The sequence below is a fragment of the Ascidiella aspersa genome, chromosome 7, assembly GCF_963924565.1.
Source record: "Ascidiella aspersa chromosome 7, kaAscAspe10.2, whole genome shotgun sequence".
Classification (NCBI taxonomy): domain Eukaryota; kingdom Metazoa; phylum Chordata; class Ascidiacea; order Phlebobranchia; family Ascidiidae; genus Ascidiella; species Ascidiella aspersa.
The window spans coordinates 13,749,388-13,774,473 of NC_139453.1; the positions used below are offsets into that span (position 1 = coordinate 13,749,388).

Genomic DNA, 25,086 nt, shown 5'->3' on the forward strand with positions numbered 1-25,086 from the left:
TTGTTGCTAAGCAATATAGCTGGCAAATATTTTATTTTATTTAGGGGCGCATATATATTATTTAGAAAACTTATATATTTGTAAACTGTTTTAGTTAATCATTTAACAATTTAAACTAAATAGTACCTAATACAGATAATTAAAAATAACTAATTTATAAACGTTTTTTTTTATCTGCACCAAAATTTATTATTCTGTAACCATTTTTCCAAATACAATTTAATAAAATTATATTACAAACACGGTGACAAATATATCTTTTTCATTTTCTATAAAGCAAAGATAGTCAAAATTTGTTTTAATTAAAAAATATTGGTTTCCAAGACAACTAAAAGGTACTTCCCCTTTAACATTTTTGTTTATGTGTTTTGTGGCTTGAGAGTTTACTGTTTCATTTTAAACCAGAACTTGAAAGTCAATCATGGAAGAAGAAGGGGCCGCTGGAGCGGATAATATTGTCACAGAGTTTGCTACATATGAAGATTTTCTTGATTCTCAAATAACTTCACTCGATTTATATTATTTAGAGGTTGGATTTTAAATTTGGGTTGTGTTGCCTAAAAAGTGTAATCTATATTGTTAAAAAAGAACTTTTATTGGCTTATTAACAGCCTTTATCTTTTTTGGCTAAGCTTGGTAATATTTGTTTGTTTTGCAAAGATTGAACCCGTATAAACATATATAACATAACAGAAATTTAGTGTAAATATTAGCCACAAATTATGCACTTTTTTTTAAGTTTTTCTGGTGCTGGTCTGGAATCCAACCACATTTAATTAACTATTATATCAAAGCAAAATATTTGGATTAGAGCGTTGGTTAGTGGATGGGTTAAGTCAAGTATTAATATAGTTATTCTCCCAGTTTTGTAATTTAGATTTTGACAAATTAGTTTTGCTTAACTGTTACTAAAAAAATAGGTACTGGTCTAGAATATTACCACTTTTTTACAGTAACTAAATGAGTTTGTCAAAATTGGAAGTGCAAGGAAGAAAAACACAATACAGACAGAGTAAATTAAACCAATTTTATTTAATTCATTGATATGGGCAATAACATTTTTAATTCATCAGTGATTTTGGCTCTTTGGTTTAAAAATAATCTGGCTCTTTCAGAGTGTATATTCTTTATTTAAGTACGTTCTTAGCGAGATAACAAATTGTTTCATATATCACTCTTTTATGCAGATGAATTAGCCTTAGCTTTAAATTTAAGAGCTATTTTTCAAATGTCTCAATGTCATTTTAATAGTCATGTGTCTTGATTGTCAATTGAACATAGTGTAAACATATCTTTCACAAACAGGATGAGGAGCTAGCAAGGCAACTAGTCGAGCTGGGATACAGAGGAAGCGGAGAGGTCCTCAAGCGAGAAGAGTTTGAAGCCCGAAAGCAAGCTGCGGAAGCGTCTCGGCTCTCCAAGAGAAGTCAACAAAAGTAAGATTCTGCCGCTCAAATTTTGAGCTATTTTTTTAGCTGTGACCAGCTCATATAGCCGTTAATTCTGCAGTTAATTTTATATTACATGATTGTACGATTATGGAAATAAATATAACAAAAAAATCTTTATTAAAAACTACATTGCGTACATTAGTAATATACAAAACCTTTCATAGTAAATTTAGCAATTCATTTTTATATTATAATAAACAAAAAATGGAATTCTCCGTTATGAATTTATAATTGTTTTAAAAAAGTCAAATATATTATGTTATATACAGATTTTGAAATTTTTTGCATATTCTCTGTTCTTATGTTTTTTTACAAATCGTAAATTTGTTCTTGACAAAAAGACACAAAAAATATAGCTCCTCATTGTATCCATTTAGGTTCACTTATGGTATGGACCTACCTCTGACTAAAAGTAAATCTGTAATTTTTTTAATAAAAAAAAAATATCCATTTAAGCTAAACCGTTATGCGATCAACATTTTCCTTTATTGGTGTATGTGGTTACATGTCCATGCATGGACCAACCATGGATCAGAAGTTTATTATTAGGAACATATAGTAATATTCCTTCCAAAGTACAGGTATATCTTCATTGTAAGCATGTTTGTTGGAAAAATGTCATAGGCCCTAACTAATACACCGAAAGCCAATTCAGACTCACCAAATCTGTTGATCTATGATGCAAGCAGAAAAAAAAAAAAGAAAAACAACTAGCCTGCAGTGAGGTTCGAACTCACAGCCTCCGGTCAAGCCGGGACCATAGCTTTACCAACTGAGCTATGCAGGCTCATAGAGGGGCGAGTTGAGAAACAACCATACGCCAATGCTTGCTCAATCTGTTAGTACAAGTAATTCAATTGAAGGGGATCCACAGTACCATATCATTTATTCAATGAAACATGCACACATATGTGTGTTAATAACTAAGATCTAGCCCTTCTGAAGTTTAGCACAAGCAATTCAATTGAAGGGGATTCAAAGTACCATATCATTTTTTCAATGAAACATGCACACATCCGTGTTTTAATAACTGAGATCTAGCCCTTATGAAGTTAGGCCCTAACTATGTATTAAGTTAAACAAAGGCATATTAAGTAAGCAAATATTGTGCGTATATCAATTCAACGTTTTAATAGCACGAATTGATAACAGGCTCAACCGAAAAATATTTTTTTAAATACAATATTTGTCAGTAATTTAAAAAATTATAAGAACCCGAGATGGCGCTATAGAGCTAAGAGAGTCGTTTATAAGTTTACAACGCCCTGTTGTGTTAAAGCGAACTGACTTCAAGTTAAAGGCACGCAGAACACAAACATATTTGCTACCACCGTATACCAGTTTGAGGGGATTGAAGTGTATGCAGGGCAATAACTGCAAGAAACAAAATTGATCTGTCGTCACATGGAGACTTAATGACTCATCTTTGAATCACGAACTAAAGTAGCTAACTTAGGTCTGATTTCCGCGTCCGAAGGGACCCGGCTATAGTTACATACGGATTAATAAGATAAAACTAGAAAACCCAAGGAAATAAACCGACCCTATCCTAACCCATCGTACAATTTGTGGGTCAATGTCACCAGCAGTGCAGTTAAGCTATGATTAATACTTGTCAGGCCTATACAGATGTGTTACACTTCGTGTTTAACGTTGAAGCGGCTTCGAATTTCTAACGTGCGTGTTGATCAGGCGACAAAGCGGCTCAGCACATAAGCCAGATTGTGTTGTTGCCAGTTCGGTGTAATCAGCAGTCCCACTTGAGCTGTGGATAAGGCCTGGCACGTAGAGCGGTCGTGTGCGGCCACCCTCATTAGCCGCAAACAGTAGCAGCGACGATGACGCTCGCGGGCACTTGACCCGCTGACCGCGCGGAAGACAGACACCTGCCTGTTCACCCGGCTCGTCAACCCCCAGACCCATTGTCTCGAACCCCGGCCCCCTGTACCCGGCCCCCGTATCGCCGTGTTGTGTCCCTTTAGGGTGGTGAGAAAGCCCCCTTGTTGACGAACTTGGAGGGTCGCGTCGACGGTAAAATTATCCGCTGACAACAATTGGAATCTCTTTAACGTATAGGTGGCGTGGCTTTGGTATTTGTCGCTCTTCGTGCGTATTAATTTGGCTTGATATATTAAACAGGAGTCCTCTGATAAGCTTTAACTTAAGTATCTACCACTGATGACTATCTTCATATAATAAGACAAAATTCCTAATATAAAAGTTTATTTGACCTCAAAGAAACAAAAATGTGTCCCTATTTCTCTCAAATAAAAATACAAAACCAATACTCGATTTTAATTATCTTGTGAAAAAATAAAAACATTATCCACTAGGGATGCTCAAAGTAGAATATCGAATCCTTGGATTCGAATCCAGATGGGATTCGAATCCAATTCTGCCATTTATTTCGGGTAATTGGAACCGATATAATTTAATGTTTTACCGCCGATGGTTGCGCCTAATTGTACTAACGCGTGCGGTAAGTTGGCATGTCGCTGCGGCGACCAATTTATAGTGCTTGCTTTAAATGTAACCCCGTAGTGCAGTGTCAGCGTTTTTTCGGGCGACCAATTACCGCGTCTCGCGATAACGTTCGTCTAATAATTAAGTGTCAATCAAGCGTTATTGGGCGAGCGACTAACGTTTAATGTCTGGTTTGGAGTTCGCAATTTCCCTAAATGCGTTAAGTTGCAAAAGTAACATAGCGTTGTAAAACGTGCTGGCCGTCCACAAAATGCGCTATGGGGTTACTTAAGGTCAACTTTAGGCCAATATTCAGGGAAGTTATGCAGTTATGCACAACGTAATTGTCAAGAATTCGTTATGTCAATAATAACTTTGTATTCTTTGCAGTACATCATTTGACTGCATAACAGATCATGTTAGTCAAAAAAGAAGCAATAAGACTTAACAATGCTTTCAAAAACAGGACCGAATTGCTTAAGACTTCTGTGTGCAGTGTTGCATTTTCTCACTATTGGCAAAAATATAAGTTTTGGACACAACCTGGACAGTTGTCATATTCCAGTTTACAGAACGGCTTCAGATGACAGTTGTTAAGAATGTTAAACATATGAGAGAGTTTTTTTATTATAATGTACACATGTTAGAAAATTGTTTGGGCGATTTATTGCTGTGATTGTGGGCCCTGTAGGGTAGATTAAGATTAATCCCTTCCCCAAACAAAATCGAGGTTTAATAATTTAATAAAAATATACTAGGATTCGCTATTCTGGATTCGTTATTCTAGATTCGAAACCTATTATTCTAGAATACCTTGGGATTCTACTTTGAACATCCCTATTATCCACTCAAATACCCTCTATAATAATGGTTCACAAACGCTTTACTCCACGAACCTTTTTTACCTTCTTTAAATATTTCAGGACCCTATTTGAATTAAACTAAAATATCAAAATCTTAAGTACAATAACTTTAAAAAAAATCATACTCCCATAAACTTCAGGTGCACAGGCCGTCAAGATATTGTCATTCTTCTTTAATGAAAAGTAACTTATCTGGCAAGTATAAATGAGGTTAAAACATGTTGGAAAACGTTGCCCCCCTATAGGGGTTGGGGGACCCCAATTTGAGAACCACTGCGCTATATAGTACTATAAGACCACAAGGCCTTGAATATTAGCTAAACAGCCAATCTTCAACAAAAGTGGTGCAGATGCGTTGCTTGGATCTGAGAAGGCAAACTACAGACGTGGCCCCATTACACGCCAAGTGTCCCTGGGTCCCGTCCTCTAGCTGCACAAACACGAACAGTTATTGGGCGCGCTTGGCAACAAACACGTCTGTACACAGGTTGTGCCACAGGTGCGACGATAATCCCGCGCGGGCAGGGCCAACCTTCGAGAGCCGCCACCCTCTTCGCGTTCGCACGTGGCTCTATAGACCCCGTGTTGTTCGCTGTTTCCGGTCCCGCGCTAAATTGCGACTATAACGGCGATTTCAATAGCGGCTACACGAAAACAGCTGTTGCTGATGAGTTAGTTTAAAGCAGTGGTTCTCAAACTTTTATAGCTGGCGGCATCCTAATAATTTCGCGGCACACTTTTAGGAGAACAAGAATGAAGCAAGCTTACAATCGCGCCTAACATACGACAAACTATATGCATGTCTTAATACTATTGATTTTGTACTGGATATAGTGCGCAAAATTCTGAAATTCCTGCGTGTATGCCATTGTGTAAAACAAATAACTTAGTTTTCAAAATTAAAAACGTTTCGCGGCATACTTAATATTCTCTGGAGAAACACAGTTTGAGAGTGGTGGATTTTTCTTTTTTTTTGAGAATACGGCCATGAAGGGTTGCCGAACATACTTGGTGTGATTTGAAAAATAAAATAATTGCTGATACCTGCTTAAAAACGCCCTTTATACAAACTGGGTTAAACACGATTTTCCCTAAAGATAAAATTGACTTTCATAAATAGCGGTCACTGATTTCTCTTACAACAGACACTCGGAACACGGGGCCCGTTATTGCTAGTCGTGCTTAAAATAATTACAAAACCAAGAAGGCTGCTGGGTGGCCATGTGTAAGTGGCCGCTTTCAGTTCGATCTGGCTCGCGTCAGGTCGCGGTACTTTTTTTCGCCGCCTAAAAAAACTCCAGTAGTCTTCCGCGCGTTTTCCGATCAGTGCTCATCATAAAGCGACGCTTTGCTGGACATGGGATGTGTTTTGCTGAGTTGTATACGAATAGAGCTGGTCTGTAACGCGACCCGCCCGGCGAACATCTGCATATCGATTTCCAAGCCTCGCGCCGCCTTCCATAAGCTTGAAAGACCCGGTTTGATGTGGTCGACGGCGGGCGCTTGCCCCCCGATTTCCCGCGCCAGCGCATTGATTGTTTCCGAAGCCCACTTGAGATTTATGAAAAAGCCGGCGGCCCGCGGCCCACCTGGACCGAACGGCGGCCACTGTTGCGATTGATCCGTGGGACACGCGATACCCGGCGTGCGGCCAGTAAACAGGTATTAAGCGCGCTTGATAGATCATGACCAGGTGCGCCTTACACGACCCGCCACCTTCTACTGTTTGTAGCCGACGCCGGGGCTTTTGTTGCGTTCAATTGGAGATTATGAGGTGTCGGGTCGGTCGCTTGCCCAGCCACTCACCCTGTTAAGACCCACGTGTTGTTGTGTGTTTACAGCGTCGCACAGTTCTATACGGTGGTGATGTCACTGTTTACCTGCGACTTTGTTTTGCTTTTGAAAAATACCCACCCAACAACTGCGACTGGTTTAATGATAAAGGCATCGAGTCGCTTTAAGCGATCCAATCAGGAAACAACAGGTGTTCTTAACATTTCTTTTCACTATGTTTTCCTGTCTTATTTATTTGTCTTGTGGACGTCAAACGGACGTGGGCTTTGTTGAGTTTGTTGTTGCCGGCGTCACTACAAATCAACTTTTATTGCTGAGTACACAGTTACCGCATCACTTTGTTGTTGAACACAACGAACCGCTTAAATCGTTTGCTGTAAAACAAAACGAACCAAACAAGAGGGTGTATGGCGTCATAAAATAGGGCATGACGTAAAACAAAAATTAAGTAATAAAATGTAATGGCCAACAAAGCAAGAAATTTTTAGCTGGTTGCTTGGAAAAAATGTTATCTTTTGGTTTTTAATAATCATGTAACTACACAACGAAATGAATGCGACATAGAAAGAGGCGAGATAAAACACATGTCGGGTAGCAATGAATTATTATTATTAGAGAGGCATTGAAACCACTGGGGTTTAATCCGAGTAGAATTTAAGCAATTTTAGATGCGCTTCATGCTCAATCAAACTTTACCCAATTTTACTTGGTCTGGGATTCACCAGAGCCTTGTCCACTTGCAGAAAAAAACGTTCATTTTAGTATTTTTAGAGGCGGTAAAAGAGTCCGATTTCTGGACCGATTTGATCATGGGAACATTTCTATATTCTGAACGGATTCGGCATACTTACAGCAACATAACAAATCGCGCGCATAACAATAAACAATTCAATATTGTTTCGGGTGTTTCCAACACAATACCAAACAACAAATTAACACTACATACGGACTACATTTATCACAAATTTCGCCGAGATTCTGGCAGTTATTTCTTCCCAATCAGGAACTACTACGCTATAAAGTAAAACAGGTGCGCTATGATTTCTAATGCATCGCCACACAAAACACATTTGTCGGTTTCCAAATTAGTTTTCCACAGTGCAATTGTAGGTTATTTGGTTATTATCACTCCAATAAAGAGTTCGGTTTGGTGACACCTGTAATACCTGTTCCCGCGTAGTTTGTTGTTTAGTTAGCTATTTACTGTTTCCAATTTTACAAAAAAAAATCAGTACAAGTCTGCAACTTGTTGTCAACCAAGAATAGGGTGTTAACCCATTTTGCCGCGCAGATACATTTTCGAAAAATAAAAGAGGGCCTACTGTCACCCTGAAAACCCGACTGTTGCCACTTGAATGCGCTTGTGAGCACCGACACGCAGTCGCTCTTGACCTTTCTCTCACATACGTTAAGTCCACGTTAAAAGTGTACGTATCGGTTGCCGAATAAGGCTTTCGCCAGGATCTACACAGCAGCAGGTGCGATTTTTCGATGGCAAAGCACAACCTTTACGTTTTAGATTTGACACCTGGTTTACGGTATACATTGAGACGGGGAAACAACTCAAATCATGTTCTTGTGACGTGAGCCCCAAAAATTCCGCTTGGGGCGCTGTAAGTCACGTTGTTTTTCGATCGAATTCGACCCGACCACCCATATTCGTCGTGTAATATTTCTTCCTATCACTCCGAATATAGTTTATTATATTCATAAATTTCGTTTATTTCCAGACTTGTAATAAAACTTTTTACAACTTGAAAAAAAAAAGACTCGACCACCCATCGAGTAAGCGTCGATTGTATCCAAATAATAAACAGCATAGATGTGCGATGACATTTGCAGCTATCTTTCTTAGATTCCGAAAAATTGTGCATCTTTCTTAATTATTTAAACTGTCACTCTAGGTGTCAGGTCGAGTTACAGGTTTGACGGAGGGCAATAATTGATTTTGCAAATTCGCTCTCGGAAAATCACATTAAACAGTCCTGACGTAAATCATGTGGTCAATGGGTTAGCATCATTTAGGCTTACCGTCTGGTTAAGTCATACTTTTAAACCGCCACTTTCAAATTAGGTTGTTCTCGACTGTCGGCCAATTATATAAGTTTTGTTTAAATGTAATTCTCACTATTTCTCTTTTACTATGGTTTCACCGTACAATAAAAATCAGTAAATACATTGAACGCGTTTAACAATTTTAGCTATATTTGTTAGAAAGCTCCCCGAGAAAACCCGTTGAAAATATTTCTGCTCTCAAATATTTAAAGCTTTAAAACTGTTTATCGCAAATAGGTAGTTATCGACAATATCTTTTCCAAATTTGAGCGAACTGGTTGCAAATGTGGGTAGGCCTACTTCAACTAAAGCACAGAAAAATTCGGATTTTAAGAGAAAAGTCAGATCCGGTGGGGCGACAAAAGCTGACAGGAATGCAAAGTCAAACAAATAAACCCCGCTGCGAAATGCGCGTCACCACCGGCACGCTAGAAATGTCGCGTTCCCGAAATAAAAATAATATCCTCCATCTATAAAACGGGTTCACAGCGGAACGAAAACGTGCTTGGGCTTGGAAATGTCATCGGGCCGCGAAACCGGGCTTTTTACGGCATTAGCAAAAGGCGGCACCTGGCCGAACGGAGCTGGGCGTGGAATTGCGCCCGATCGCGTTACACTTTATTGTCGCTATTCGAGTGGAAGCAGCCGTTCGGTTAGCTGTACGAGCGACTTATCGCGGCCGCGTTTGTGTACAGTTGTGTTTGGAGGCACACTGTCACCTGTCCAGAGACCGTAATTTGGGATCGGATACGTTTCAATTACGTATAGTCTAATAATTTAAATTTTAAAAAGAAAAATATAGGCCAAAAGCGGGTGGAGCGATGCTTTCAAACACGTACAATGGGAATGAAAATACTTAATACGTAGTTTTATATTTAAAACTGAAGTTTCTCATATAAATTAATAGAAACAAATGAGAAAAAATGGGCCAAAAGCCGGGCATTAGAGCGATGCTTATGTCCACAAATGATAGAAATGAAAATATTCAATTATATATGGTTTTAAGTTTAAAAAAATTAAAGCTTCCTTTGAATTTTTCCTTTATATTATAGAACAAGGCATTTTCTTTATGTTAAAATATCTCCGAGACATGTCTCCGCATTTCAAAGCATTCCGTTGCATTATTCTCGTTTGCCTTGGACGCGTGCGAAATGGCCACATACCACAGGACAGTCTCTTATCGTGCGCTTAGTTTAGATGCGGTTTTAACCCGTAATTTAACGCGGACATAAGCGCTAAATAAATAGCAAGCCGGGCGAGTTAAGTTCCTAAATTTTACCGGAATCGGGGAAAAGTTTACAAGTAGTATCGTCACAAGGCGTCCTAAGCTGGCATTTGCCTCTGACGGGACTCTCATCATCTGGCCACGAAATAACCAGTTGCTGGAGCCCTTTCAGCTTCCCAGGGTGCATTTAACCTGCGAAGGCGCAAGCTTTCCTCTTCGTTATGACGATATAGACACTCCTGTGTGCGTTTGTCGTGACGACAGCTAAAAATAAATGCCACCTGCCACCGGTCGCGTTTACCTTCTACTTTATAGAAGAAGGTTTTTATTATTATGAAACAAAGCCTCAGTGGCGAATATGCGCATCGTAAAACATAAGTTTTAATCGCTTACAATATAAAACGTTTTAACAAGGTCTCGAAAAATATTCCAGCCAGTCTTTAAATGGCTCAGCTTCTTATATTTTGGGCAATTCAATATTTATTTAGTTTTATTTGAACGAGTCCATAAATTTTGTTAAAAGTTAGTTTTGTTCTCGTTTACTTTAAATTCTGTGTTTGTCACTTCCGTTTTTTTAAATTCCTATTGAAAGAACAAACTGAGAAAGGATTGAGTAAAATGGTTTAGTTGTTAACCACTTAAAATTTCTTATGTGTTGGAACAACTTGCTATTCATTGTGTAAGTGTGTGCGTGTTTTCTTTTTTCTTGCTAATCGAAATAGGCCTACACCACGTGAAACATCAACTTGAATTTCAAATCGTCGTTTAATTTAAACTCGCTAACGTTCCAATCAGACGAAGTGTCTGCAATCTGCGAAGTGGTCTTTTCGTGCCATTCACGCCGTTTTCTCGAAATGTCGCGAAGCAACAGGTGCGGGTTAAGTTTTGCTCAGGGCCTGAGGCAGTTTGTAAGATAATTTGCTGCTAAAAATATCTCGTTGTTTCTGATCGACGCTTTGTCGACGTTGGAATGTGCAAACGACTATTTTCCTTTCGTGTCCGGCGATTTTAGCATTACTTTTACTGTTGGCAAAATATGCTTAACCGTTAGGCAACATACGACAACGTTACTGCCGTTACTATATGCAAAAATACTGGATTTTTTAGCAACATAAAAAAGTAAAAATTCGTAACAAACAATTCGGACATAATTTGAACTTATTGTAAACCATAGGAATGTATTTATATTAGAGGAAATCTTTAGGCTAACATTTCAACTTAAACTTGAATCGAACACTGGTGAATCACTGAACATTTCTTGACAAATTTTAAGGCATTTAATTTTTTTAAGGATTTCGCAAATGGGAAAAAACAAACGCTGTCGTATTTTTGATATATGCCCACCTTTTTATTTCTCTCATATATGCCCATCTTTATCAAGCTCCGGCGAAGAAAATTCTTGGCAAAGGAAAACAGCTTGAAGCTATCAATCTCTTCCTTTCGGACGGTCGCGTGGCAGGCATTTCGCTAATCCGAGGCGGCAGGGGTCATTGAAACACGACAGCAGGGGCGAAGTGTTCGCGCGCCAGCCCGAGTTGCCCGCCTGGCCCGGGGCGCACCTGATACTTCTGGTCAATAGGGTCGACCCCTATTTCGGCTTTATCATTTTCCAAAATCGAATTGCAAGGGTATACGAGAGAACTAAACTCGTGTTTGCTTTATTTTTGCAGCGCCTGTAAGCGTTGTGTTTAGGTGACATTCCTGCCGCTTTTTGTTTTCGCCTTTTTCGGGGAAATGCTGGGCTGAGATTTCCTAAACTCGAGTGATAGGCGGAATTTGGGGGCAAAGTAACCGAAGAATCTAGCGCTACGTTTCATTGCCGAGGAGTGATTTGCTGTTTTGCCGTATGAGGTGCAAAGGGAATCTGCAAAGTATGCGTGGTATTTTCGTGTTATATAACCACTCACCAAGAAATGCATTTAAACCACTAAAAGCTACTCAACGTTTAATAAGGAAAACGCGTTTGGACGTTTTTTTCCACTAAAGGGTCTACATTTTAATTTTTTAATAAAATACCTTACAAAAAAGTATTCTTCATATCAAATATGATTTATGTATTGTTGGTATTGCTGGTAACCTCTTACGTCGATAAGGATGTAACCAGTTCTTGACCTTCTAAATCTTTTCCTATGTAAATTACACCTACTGGTGGCAAAGTCTGTATCAAAATTGTATTTTGCCAGATTTTTTTTATTATTCTTAGTTTACAATTATCCAAAAGGTTAAAAAATGACTACAACCTGTGTTTTGAACCGAATCACCAATGGCAAGTATGTGCTTGATAATATAGTTAAAGTTAAGAGATTTTCCACTCATACTTATAAGGCAATTTGTCTGTAGTTAATGATCTTACATAATCAACTTTCAAGAAACTGGGTGACATTTCTTCAAACGTTGTGGCAAATTATTTCTTTTTAAATTTGATTTACCAAAACCGAACCAGAGTAAACAATCAAAAATCCGAAATGCTTTTCACACTGCTTGGCATAGCAAATTTTAAATGATATGCTGGCTTTTGCCGGTAGATTGTCGGCAAAACCACAGGCACTGCATGTAAAGTTCCTGTCAAACAGAGGCACAGTATAAAACAAAAATATATTACGGCCAAATCAAAAGCAGTAAAAACTCGCAATCAGAAAACTACTTCAGAGAGACAATATGATATTAAAAAGGGAAGGCTAATTGTTAATAGTGCCAATGTTGCAAAGAAATATTTTTCGTTTAATTTCCCATTTTAGTAGCTTTACAGATCTCATAAACGAAAACATTGAATAAACATAGCGGTAATAAAACCGCAAAGATATTTACTGAAAAGTAGCTTAAAAATCTGTTCTTTGGACGAGCGAAATGTCTTTTGTAATCACCAGTTTTGAACCTTCTTTTTAGGTTGATGAACGCCAGACGCGTTGTCTCGGGTTTCGGGCGCCATTTTTTTATTTGGTCTCGCGTGCGGCACCGAAGCTGCTAGCCAGCGCGAGGGTTAAAGGTCAAGGGCCGGCGGTCATGGGTCATGGCAAAGTCGCAATGCAGGGGTGTTACAAAGCTTGCATTCTCGAGGAGTTATTTTTTCGGATACACAATGGCTGAGTAACTGACAGCTGTGGGTAACAGGTAGGACTGCTGGCTTAACTGTAACACAATAGTTGAGGTTATCGCTGCAATCTGACTTTTGCAATTTCATCTTGACGAATCAGTTTTCGTCTCACTGCATCTGCGCACGGATGTCTTTATATGCAAAGATACCCCCTTTGTTTTTACCTTGTACCTATGTGACAACCCTTATCTGAAAAAAAACTATGCAAACCTAAGCGCACTCATGGTGTCTTTTAAAACATTTGTGTAATGTTCTTCGTTTTGTATAAGCAGCTGAGATGTTGGCAAAATAATTTAAACCCATCGCACTATCGTGACTTGATTTTTTAAATTTCCACCCTGGTAAGTCATAGGACAACATTTAAAAAAGAACCTGCGGAAAACTGATAAATAATTTGATTAGCATGTATGAAAAAGCCTGTTCCAGAGTACACGTTTGATTGTACTAATAAAATACGTTTTTTTCTGATGATTACGTTATAGAGTGCGATGATTTCATCACGTGGAAGTGCACCTGCTAAAACGCATATACTAATTAACGTGAAGCATTCAAAATACCAGAACTGTGAAAGACGACGCTCAAGGTAAAAAAATCAAACTAAAAAATGTATAAGCTATGACGATGGCGCGCAACGCTGAATATATAGAGATTGATGGCGATGTATGGGAACCGTCAGATTAATTTCGATCCGTCGTCTTAAACGCGGCCCACAGCCTGGGAAAGTAATATTGAGGCTTTGATTTCGCCTCGACAACAGCACGTAAAGCGAGAGAGTTGCACAGGTGCCCGAAAACCGGGCAAGCTGCAGCTGGCTAATTGTGCTCTTCCCGTGTGGCCACATTCTGCGAGGCACGGGGAACACTTATGTATACGCAGGGCCGATTTGCGCGACCACCACTCCAATATGTGCCCTTTTGCGACAGGTTTTTCTGGCAAATCCCACCCGTTCGTCAGTATCCCTTCCATCCTCCTATACCCTGATTTTGAAAAGGTTTCGCACCGCGCAATTGGAAACGAAAGGTACCCATTCCTTCTCCAAACTGGCCCCATAAACTGGCCGTTATAAAGCCCCGCGATATATGATTTATGCCCTGTTTACCTCCGCGGAATAGCACCACCTGTATTTTTTTCCCGGTTGTTTGCCTTAAGCGCCCGACCGGCTTATTCCGGTTACGGGCGGCCAGGCGATGTGTGCAAAATCGACTTCGTCAGAGCCGATTTGGCCGCGTCAATCGAACTGAAGATGAAATAACTGCAAGCGGCGATAAATTGACGCCAGCTGGACTAGCGTGACGTCAGCAAATTACGCAGCGCGATCAATTTGGCAGCTACAGGTCCTTTACGTATAGGCTGCTGTGCAATAGCTGCCGTCGACTTGGTCCTGTGCGAAACCGGAGAACTGGAAAGGCCGGGCGTATCGGGTTGCGAGATGACTGGTTACGCGATACAACCTGTCAGGCTAAGGCAAGTCGTAATTGCCGGGCGCTTGCGTTAGGCAACAGGTGCGCGATCGTCTCTGGGACTGGTCAGGTGCGTCGGTCGCCTGTCCATCTCTGAAACCCTTATCTGCCGCGCCCAATGACGATGACCAGCGGTGACGGAGTAATGGTCATCGATGAACCGGTAAATCGATAGCCGCCAAGCTGCGTCGTTTTTATTTCACACGCTTGCACATGTTATGCTAACGGCCTCAAAATGGAGACGAAGTTGTTTCGGGGGCAATTTGCTGCTAATAGGCCTATTAGGGTTACCACCCACGCCGCCCAGATTGGCGGAGAATATAGCTGACATTCTTTTTTTTTCGATATCATTGGCGAAAACCTAGTAACTCTACTTGAGTATGTTTGGCTTCTCTAATTGCTTCCGGATCGGTTTTATTGGGCTTCTTTTGCGAATTTTTTTACTGCTGAAAAACGACACATAGAGTGGTGTTAAAAAACAACAGCGGCTCGCTTTTCGAGCAGCGGCATAACCTGGCGGAAGTCTGTAAACGTGCACAAAAACATGCGGTTTGAAACGAGAGTGCTGTTGTAGCTCCAAAGAAGTCGTAAAACCTTCTCGGTAATTCCGCCGTTATAGTTTGCCAGAAAATATCGTGGGGTAATTTGCGTTGCAATTTGTGTGACCACTGACAGCAAGATTTTCATTTTTCAGAAATTCAACACTATAACTCAATAAATTCAACCATGTTCCTTTTACTATCCCACCTGTATAGGCCTACTGTATCCTTTAAATAAGGGCTCAGTAACATCATGTCTTGGAGCGGCTAGTCTTTTATACTGAACATTTTCTGCGACTGAAAGCTGTTGCGAATTAGTATGTGCGATAACCTTATGTAGCGATCACCAAGTGAAGTCGGGATTGGCCTTGCAAGCGAAATTACTGTTATATTTGCACGAAAAGGCGTTGAACAAAACTCGTTTACATTTCCTATTTCTAGGACACTTGCAAGCTCCGGTAAGGATCTAAGAAGCACGTTTTTGCGCGCTCTCGCCCAGCGCGAGGAGGGAAACAGGAGCGGCAAAATGACGGTAAGCGGCGCTTGTTTACTTTTGAAATCTCCTCGATTGATTGTTACGTCACCGCGCGGTGGCGCAGCCCTACTGCCCGACAGTCGTACCTTGATTGGTCCGAGGGTCATCTTTGCAAGAATGCGTGTTTTTGTTTTTTTTAATTGGACCATGTGCTTTTATGTGAAGAAACGTAAAGGGCACTAAAGGACGATCTTATGTTTTTAAAATGGTCTCAGGATCTTTATTATTTTGTTTTTTTAATTTAACTTTACACAATGCTGTACTGTAGAAGTTAGGAGTTACAATACAAAGCGATGCTACTTTTGATTGGCGTTACTATAGACAGGATCGTTGCCCTACGAACTTAGTAAACGTACAAAAACTATTTCCAATTCAGAAAAGAATACACCTGCTTTACGTAGGTGCTTGAATAAACCCGCAAACCTTGAAAGTAGCATAAACTAAATTGAATATGTTCTGTTGTTGCACTCCTAATATACGTAAAACAAATTTTCGCCTTAACGCACCTGTACCGTTCATTCCGCTTGGCTGTGCAGCGTGCAACCGAAATTTTGTTGAGCCAATAAACGCAACCCGCACGCTTGCCCGACTAACAAGTTCAAGGTGTTTGCAGCTGGAACACTGTTCACATTGGAACCATCGGTTGAACCGCTTCGTTTGAGTGGTCAATTCAATCAGATTAATGGTCGAACCGTCAGACACTTATAGCGCTATACTATAACGTGGCTCTACAGGTGGTGGAATGTTTACTATAGTGCGTCCGCGGCAATCAAATTATACACGAAACGAAGTGCCGGCTTTACAGCGCGTATCTGACCAGGTACCTAACACAACATCTCGTTTCAATCAGAATATAGGCTGCGTGGCGCCGGCGAAAAGCCCCTTCTTGAACGTGTGGAAATCTTTTAATATGCGTTTAACAAACGTGTGTCACTCAAGCCTAAAGCAAGGTTGTATACGTAAAATCATCATTAGTGATAGAGAAGTGTACCACGTAACTTCTGGTTATTTAAAAAAATTATAATCTTTTTGTTTCACAAATAGGCATGCAAGCAAGTATGCGAGACTTGAATGCAAACTATAGCTAAAAAAACTGTTAACATTATGGCATTTACCTATTTACTTGTCGCGTATTAAGGGCGATTGTAATGTTATACAATTTTGGTTTTGTAGAAAGTGTGTCCTGTAAATAGTGTTTGTTTTTACTGTTCTGCAAAGCTAAATATGTTCGAAAATCCTTGATTATAGTGATAACCCTAGAGAAAAAAGAAAACAAAACGAAATGAAGTTAGAGATGAGGTGCAGCCAAGCAAATAAAAGTACAACTTGAAACGGTTGCGAACTAAAGAAAACTTGCCCAGCAAAACAACACGCTCGGACTTCCAAGGGCTCACGTATGCTCGTTAAGCCCGTGTCCGGTCCGGCATATTGGAATTACTTGGAGCGATGCGGGTCGCTAATTGCGCGCGCCGCAAAGCTTTCGTCCGCGCACGTACGTAACGGAATTTCGGCGTTTTTTTTCGGTCAAGTTTTAATATGAAATATCTGCTCGGTAATTTGTCAACTTCTCTTCGCGACCCTGCCCCGACTTTGACAGCCTAAAGTGATTTGTCAAAAAATGCAATTACAAAAGGGAGTGGTTTTGCGAAAAACGTCCTAAAAAGGGGCGTATTTTAAAAAATGCACCGATATAGATAAACTGCAACCAGAAAACGAAAATGTTTCATAAAATTCCAATTTAAAAAGAAGCCATTAAATGAAAATTTAAATCTGTAAAACAAAATCATTTTAAATATGAAATCTGAAAAATACCACCTGGGAAAAGCTGTTTACAAAACAAGGGTTCGTTAAATGGCATTTGTCTCTGATCCGCCCACTTTGTATCATTTTAAGTCGGGTTAAAATCTTCGTTTCTTTCGGCAGTAGATGTCCGCTCATTTACTTTAGTAAATGACGGTATATGACTTGATGCTTCCACTTGTTAGATTGGGTTGCCTAATAAGGTAATTTGCCAGCCATTTACAGAATTGCGATCTTCAAAGTTCCAACACCAGTAAAAATGCCATAACTTGCAAACGTAACTAGAAAGTAACGCACGTATACACAGTGATTTATTTTATTTTATACACCGCATTTTGGACGCTCCTCAATAAACCTAATCTAAATCAGTAAAATATTTTTTTTTTCACTCGGGTGGATTTTTTACCTATAGTGTTCATAGAACTTTTAAGCATAACATATATTGTTTTAATAATAATAATATTAATAATAATAAATTAAATTACTCGGAGCTCTGCATTTTATTTATGATTTGCGTTTTTAGCCATAAATGGGGTGGGTAACCATTCTATAACCGCAGGCCAGTAAACCAGTGCAGTTCCGTTTCGGTCCCCCTCTGAAGGGTCCCAAGGCCAAGTGTCCCCTTCCTGTTTGTTGTCGCGCACGCGCGCCGCCCCATTGTGACGTCACGCGAGGGGCGAGTAACCCGACCTGGTGCTTGTGTTGTAACGGGCGCCTGTGCAAACCCCAGTGTCGGACGCAGGGGATCGGGTTACCGTTGGGTGGCGCACCGCCCGCTGCTCTCTCTTGTGTAGGTTTTTGTGGACAGCTGCTGGAACGGGGCAGTGCTTTTGACCTTGCCACCGCCAATTGCCTTTTGCCAGCACCAAAAATAACTTCCGGATTTGGATCGGGGTCGCGCGCCGCCTGTTTCCACTTGTTGACTATTTAGTTCGGGGACTGGTAGAATTTGGTCTTGGTGTCTATTATTTCTACAGCACGGTTGATTTTTTTTAGGCAATTTCGAAGCTGTGATAATAGGAAAAGGTTGCCCGACCCTTTGTTTGAATTATCATAGCTTTTCATACATACCTTATTTTACTGGTCATTTCTTACGCTGTACACCTTATTTTGGTTAAATTTCTGTAGGGGACATTTTGCGAGGATTAAACTATGCCTATAGATAATGCGATGAAAAAAACGGCTTGCTGTCCAAACGCGAACTATTCAAAATATACGAAGCTGTACAAGGTCTCGCCCTTTTACCGTTTCAATAGATCACCGTCGAAACTTCCGGGCAATCGTTTTCGATTCACGACCCGCAACAGATGTCCGTGAATCCTAAAAGTTGACGAGAGCATATGGTCGCCCTCTTGCAAATCGACTTGCCGACTGATCATTAGGACGATCAAATGCGACCGCCCTTTGGATCGCAAAACGACGCCTCGCCGCAGGAAACGCTGAGCGTGAGAACTGCGATTTAAACCACGTATCGAATAAGTTAAAGTTTGGTCGATGCTTTCCATTGACAACGCTTAAAATTGGTCGCTTAAAGTTGGTACTTGCACTCGGTTTTGTTTATAGTTGCGAACTAACGACTTTGAATTTCTCGAGCGCACTAGTGTACCGCGGCACATAGTTTGAGAATCACTTTAATTACATTTGTTACATACAAACATCACCAAGAAAAGGAAGTTGAAATATGCACTTTATATATCCAATACGGCTAAAGAAATGCAACGTCAAAGGCAATACTGCAGATGTGCACTGTTTAAACAGGCAACGCAAGCCATTTATTAATACTTTAAAAATATCGCGTCTAATTTAAGAATACAAATATTTTTTTCAATGGCAACAAAATATTTTCGATAGGAATGATAGACTATGTCAAATATTATTATTATTTAAGTTTAATTGCATCTGTAAAGTTTTTGAGTGACACACCAGCACATATCGACAAGTACAGTTTAAATCAATCTATGGTCAAAAGTACCTGCTGTTAATTAGGAACAAGTAACTCGTTGCGAACTTTCGTTTCGCACAGCTGTTAGTTTGACAGATGTGTGTCACAAGGCGTAAATTATAACATTAAAACGTGCTAAATTTGCGCCTGAGCATAGCACTCGCGAATTACGTAAAAAATGTGTAAAATTCCTGCCTGTCAATCTGAAATAGCAAAGTCTGCAGAACGCAAAGTACAATTACTTTTCAACTACCAGTGTTAAGAGCTATAATTCCCACCTTATTATCCTACTATTTATTACACTGCGTTTTTACGCGCTATACGGGCAAACGACCGTTTTAGTTGAAAACAATATGCAATTTACATCTGAGTATATGCAAGTTTGTATAGTTCTACAAAATAAATGGGGGGGCCGCACCCAGAGCCGAGTCTAAACCAACAAATCAAAATAGAGTTTATGTAGAAATAAAAAGTCTTGCCAAACAATATTGTCTTTAGGGCCGTAATCTATTTTATGTTTTCATTGTCCCAGTTAGAACATTCCTTCCAATATGCTCAATTTTGTCAGTCAGATTTGTACCGGGACGTTTTAAATTTTGCAGTTTCGTGCTGCAATCAGAGCGTATCTAGCACCTATTTGCCAGCACGTGCCAAAGTACATCTCGTCTGATAGACCAATTTAGCCTGCTTTTTGAGGGCCACTTTGGGTTTACGAGATTGGCCGGGATCGGTGAGTGAAGGCCAAGCGACCTTTCAAATGGCCAATTTTGTGTCAAGTTTACATTGTTGCCTGTCGCGTTAATTAGCCGGCAGCTTGAGTGTCCCAGCGCCGGGCCTCTATTCCGCGACTTCCCGATTTCTAGAACACTTCACGTTAATCGAATTACGTTTGTAAGCACAAGCGCACTTTGGACGGGGTCGTGCGTTTTATTGCCCCTCGCCAAATCGAACGTTCAACACATCGTGTAGTTTATTGTTGAACTGTAGGAGATACACGTGTTTCGCAAATTCGCTGCCAAGCCGTCGATCAGAATAGCGCTTTTTGTCTCGTTTTGCCGTTTAAACGAAAAACTTGGTCAACCGCATGATAGATCCAAATTGAAATGGCACAAATCGGTAAAATGAAAAATCCCATGGACCCTAAATAAAGCAAAATATAACAAAGCCCATATGGAAGTAGATAACACTTTAAACTTTTCGAATATATCTTTATTCATATTTTAATCATGACTGAAATTCACTTCTGTATACTCTAATCCACTACTGTATATAGTTACAGAAGTATAGGCTATATTTTGGGAGACCTTTGAGAAAATTGGAGAAATAGTATTAGAACCTTTAAAACTCCTTAACAAATACTGCACGTGTGTATATATTAATATATTAGAGCCCTTCCGAAAAGTATTATACTGACAAAAGATTGAGACACACATATAAGTATAGTACTATTAGTCAATATTAATTTTAACTAAAAGGTCAGGTAAAATGCCAAAGTCTTCAAACATGTAAAGGCTATAAAATTGACCAAGACTTGTTAGAGCGCAATTCATTTACCGAAATCGCATTTCAGTCGATTATCTTCATTCGCGACAAAAACTCCCGCAACCAAGAGATCTCGGGATACATCGACTTCGCTCATCGCCTAAAGACGGAGGACTTTGAGTCGTACTTCTCCGGGAAGAAGCGCCTTCTTCCGCGACTATCCGATCTCAGGTTAGCAGAGTCAGCTATTTAGAGATGTCCATTGTCCATGCAGTGATAAGAGAAAAGATTTTTAAGTACCGCTGGTCGTTTGGTAAAAAAGTTGAAATAGAGCGCTTATGATAAGTCTGTAGTCACTTACACTAATTGCCTATACAAACTGTTGCTGCCAGGTATAATATTAACAATTAATTCCTCTGGTAATTGGAATTGTTAACCAACGTCTCGGCAACCTATTCAAATCGCCCCCTTCAGGTTGAATGGGTTAACAATTACCATTACCAGACGAACTGTTTTTTAATTATTATCAATTGCCTATAGTGGTAAAACATTCGTTAAACCACCTTCTTTACATGTTGGGAGTATTACCCTTTGGGAGTATTTTACAATGTTGTTATATGGGCCTTAATATTTTGTTTTAATTGACTTGACTTATTATCATAAGTTATTTTGAAGAATAATCTGTCTTGGACTTCAGTTATTTAACTAAACTGAAATGTTTTAATTGAATAACTTTTTTAAATAAGTGTTTAATTTTCCCCAAAATGTTATACGTAGTATTGTTTCCTTGCTCGATGTATGTTTTGTGTGTTCGTGAAAAAACTGTTACTCAAGATTAAAATGATTACAAACTTTTACTTTTAAATCATGCAAATGGTTTGAAACTAAGGATGACTCGTTTAGAGTTCGTAGCTCTGTTGTTGGGCGCCAATTTTAATGGTCGCTTTTACCCTAAAGCCTTAAACCCATCTGTATCCAGCTTCTACAATTGGGAGACACAGACTTCGACTTCGAACCCGACTCCCAACTACCAGGTGATTGCTGAGAACGCGTCCGGTCTGCTCTTCAAGAATAAGCGCGACCGGAAGATACTCAACGTCGACCCAAAGGTATTGTGTTTTTGAACTACTTGAATACGCCAGGCTTAATTTCGACATGGTTCTTTTTTGTGTTAGGATGTCATTTGTCCCATTTATTGCCGATGACTTATGTGTGTTTGCTGTCCACTCTGTTTTACGCGCCATTGGGAGAAAATGCGAGGCTATAAAAAAGGGATGTTTTATCTGTAGAAAAGGTTTAAACTTGCATGAAAAACACTTGGCTTGGTGGATAAAAAATAATATTTTCTCGAAGGCTTGTTTTGCCATTTTTGCATCACAGTGAAATTACAAAAAATACTCATACAATGGTTTTGCAATGAGTTTACGACACTTATATCGTTCACACAAACGTCACAAACATTGTTTTTAGGCTTTGGTTTTACTTCTATTCTAAAGATATTTGAACTAGTTAAGGAGTGGTTTAGCTGTCGTTTATACAATGAGACTTCTTTTGGACATATTTCATTACAATTAAACCTAATAAAATTAAAGCTAATAACTTTTAACATTACACGAATAAGCTAATCGTGCTATTGTTTAAAAATACCTTTAACTCAGACGCAGTAAATGACGTACGTATATACAAGGACTATAGTATTTTGGTAAGAACTACAAAGATTAACCCCTGTTGTTCTGATTGTACTCGCACGAAATCGAGGTCGAAGTAAAGCAATAAACTTTAACTGAAATAAAGTCAAACCGGACCCCGGGTCAGATTCTTATCTGTCATGTATTTGACCCCCCTGATTTCAGGCGACGACCCCCGGGGATAATTCAACCCGCACCCCAATCGACACCGACCAGTACGTCCAGGTGGTGGTCTACGATCACATTACAAGAAGAAAGACCTAATTGCATTTTGCCTTTTGTCACGTCGAACTTCGTCTAACTCCGCTCGTATAACTGTGTTCTGTGTTGTATCTGTCACTGACCGCAATTTAAGCACATTGTTTCATTTCGTGTTGTGTGTTATTCCTGTATAACAATATACTTAACGTGCAAATTCAACGCTGAACTTTGGCCACGTAACCAGCTGCAAGGGCTTTGGCCCACAATAATTTCTTATTAGAAAATAGATGGCAGATTTTTTTTTTGTAAGAAAGAGTGAACTATGTCAAACTAAACGCTAGAAAGCACTGACCTTTATGATATCAAATTGCGTTTGTCCATTTTTTTAAAGCACAGTTGTTTGTACTAAAAAAAGTTTTTTAGAAATTAAATATTCTGACTCGTTTTAGTTTTGGCCTTTTGCACAATCAGCAATAATGGAGGGAGCATTGAGAAAAATTTCACGACACACAAAACATACGTCTGGCAACAAAGTTATATATTTGCTTTATACTGGAGCTTTAAATGGCATCAAGGGAGATATACTTTAAAAGGAAATTCACCGAACTGTCGTCAGTATGAACCAAAAGCAGCCGCCCAACCCTGCCTTTCATCACGTTTCGCAACTTTTAGAACGCATTCAAACACAACGACGCAGAAATAGATACAGAGGCATTGGCACAACATTTGTGCAAAGCCATCAAACGAATATTTTCCACCGTTTCAGCGGCTGAAAATAGCCCTTTATGGCTCGTTTGGCCTTGTCGATAACACAACACGATACGAAGGCGTATAGCGGTGTCCGCGAAGAAGTAACGATTTGCTTCATTTGCACTGCAGGAAAATATCATCGATTCAGTAGCGACTCGAATCTTGTTTTAAAGATAATGTCACTCGTTCTCTTGTGAGTGCCGGGTTGTTAAAAGGGCGGGCCTGCTGAAACAAAGTAAGTTCCCCCGCTCAACTGATGCAATTGAATGAGGCGAGAAGGCAACGACGACAGGTACGCTTCGGACCGGTTGAGCCTGTCGCGAATAAAACCCAACCTACGATGGGAAACGGACAGTAATTCCGCGGAGGCAGGCGAGCGCAAAGTCAACTCCAAATCGAACAACACCCGGATTAGGGCGCGCTAAAACTGCGGCTCTTTCCTGGCGCTAACTGATCGGCGGGTTGGAATGAACGCTAAAGAAAAAGAAAACAGTGATTTTTTCCTGTGTTTCTTTTGGCCTCGGCATCGGGACCCTGTCCGTGTCCAGCAGGCGAGGCCCTAAGTGACTTCCGTTCTAAAGGGCGATATTGGTTTCAGGCCTTGTTCGTTGTTGACGGACAAGGTTATTTCAGCCGCGCAGGTCTGCTTGGCCGCGATACGGTTGAAAGCGCCTTTTTCGCGACCAAAAGCTGTGTAGTAGTGGCTTCCAGCCTTTTTTGACTGCGTATAATGTACTGACTTTTTCCGCGTGCCCTTCGTTTTGCAGTGAACTATTTTTCTGAAATTTTAGCCTGATGATTAAAACCTTTCAAAAACTTGATAAAAAACTAATTTTCGGCATACCTGCGGGTTAAGGATCACAGAATTTGATGTGGCAAAGAGAAAATATAACTTCCGCAATATTATACACTTATCCGCAATAATATACACGTGCGACCCCTTTAACTTTCGGAGAAACGTGATTTCTGCAACAAGCAGCATTTGATTCCTTGGACTTAATATGTTGAAAATTACGAAAAAAAGGTAATATAGAGGCCTGTTTGGCTTTCTATGTGGTCTTGTTAAAAATGTTACATTCGAAATTATTCACAGTATCCATATTTACAAGAACAGATAGGGCCATTTAATCGTATTGGTAATTAATTCACACAAAGCTACTTTTAGATTTCCTTTTTCATGAAACATGAAAGTTACTCGTTATAGAATCACGATTCCTAATACACAAGCTAGGCTATCAAACGTTGGTTGTAGACCAAAAAACGAATTGTCGAACATCCTGGGAACCCAATCGACAGGCCAAGCTATAGGCAGCCCCAGATCAGTTAATATCATTTCACACATAAGAGATGCAGAAAAACGGCTAAATTAAGCCATTTCTAAATGTCTTACAGGTTTCCTTTCTAGAGCACATCCGGTGGTCCGATGCATCAATATGCCGTCATGTTACCAATGGGCTGCATTGAGTGACGCGAGCAAACACGTTGGGTTCTCGATACCATAGCAACACCACACAGAACCAGCAACGAGCGACAGCATAGGCACAAACCCTGGCGAATGGAACTCATGCGAGATAGTCTACTGCGCAAATCACTCTTGTTTTGACACCCGATCGCGTTGACCAAACACGCGGGGGATTTGGGGCGCGCGCAGGGGCAAGGATTAGGCCTCCAAGAGGCACAAAAACGGGGCTCGATCCCGATCGACAAAGATCGAGGCCCACTTGACACCCAAAGGGTGAACGCA

At 40.0% G+C, this 25,086-nt stretch overlaps 1 protein-coding gene across 1 annotated transcript; it reads left to right on the forward strand.

Moving 5' to 3' along the window:
• Positions 1-382: 382 nt before the first annotated feature.
• Positions 383-23,467, forward strand: LOC146137950 (cilia- and flagella-associated protein 299-like). The gene is made up of 6 exons (XM_083393899.1): positions 383-529; positions 1,306-1,436; positions 15,386-15,476; positions 20,792-20,934; positions 21,683-21,812; positions 22,557-23,467. Exons 1-6 carry the CDS (start codon positions 422-424, stop codon positions 22,653-22,655), a joined length of 702 nt encoding a protein of 233 aa, XP_083250025.1. The 5' UTR covers positions 383-421; the 3' UTR covers positions 22,656-23,467.
• Positions 23,468-25,086: the final 1,619 nt, after the last annotated feature.

What these genes read in the sequence shown, in the direction of transcription:
- LOC146137950 (XM_083393899.1), top strand. Translation starts at nt 422, where the DNA reads ATGGAAGAAGAAGGGGCCGCTGGAGCGGATAATATTGTCACAGAGTTT. An exon ending in ACAGGAGCGGCAAAATGACG is followed by an intron (nt 15,477 to 20,791) that starts GTAAGCGGCGCT and finishes ATCGCATTTCAG; the next exon opens with TCGATTATCTTCATTCGCGA. An exon ending in TACTCAACGTCGACCCAAAG is followed by an intron (nt 21,813 to 22,556) that starts GTATTGTGTTTT and finishes CCCTGATTTCAG; the next exon opens with GCGACGACCCCCGGGGATAA.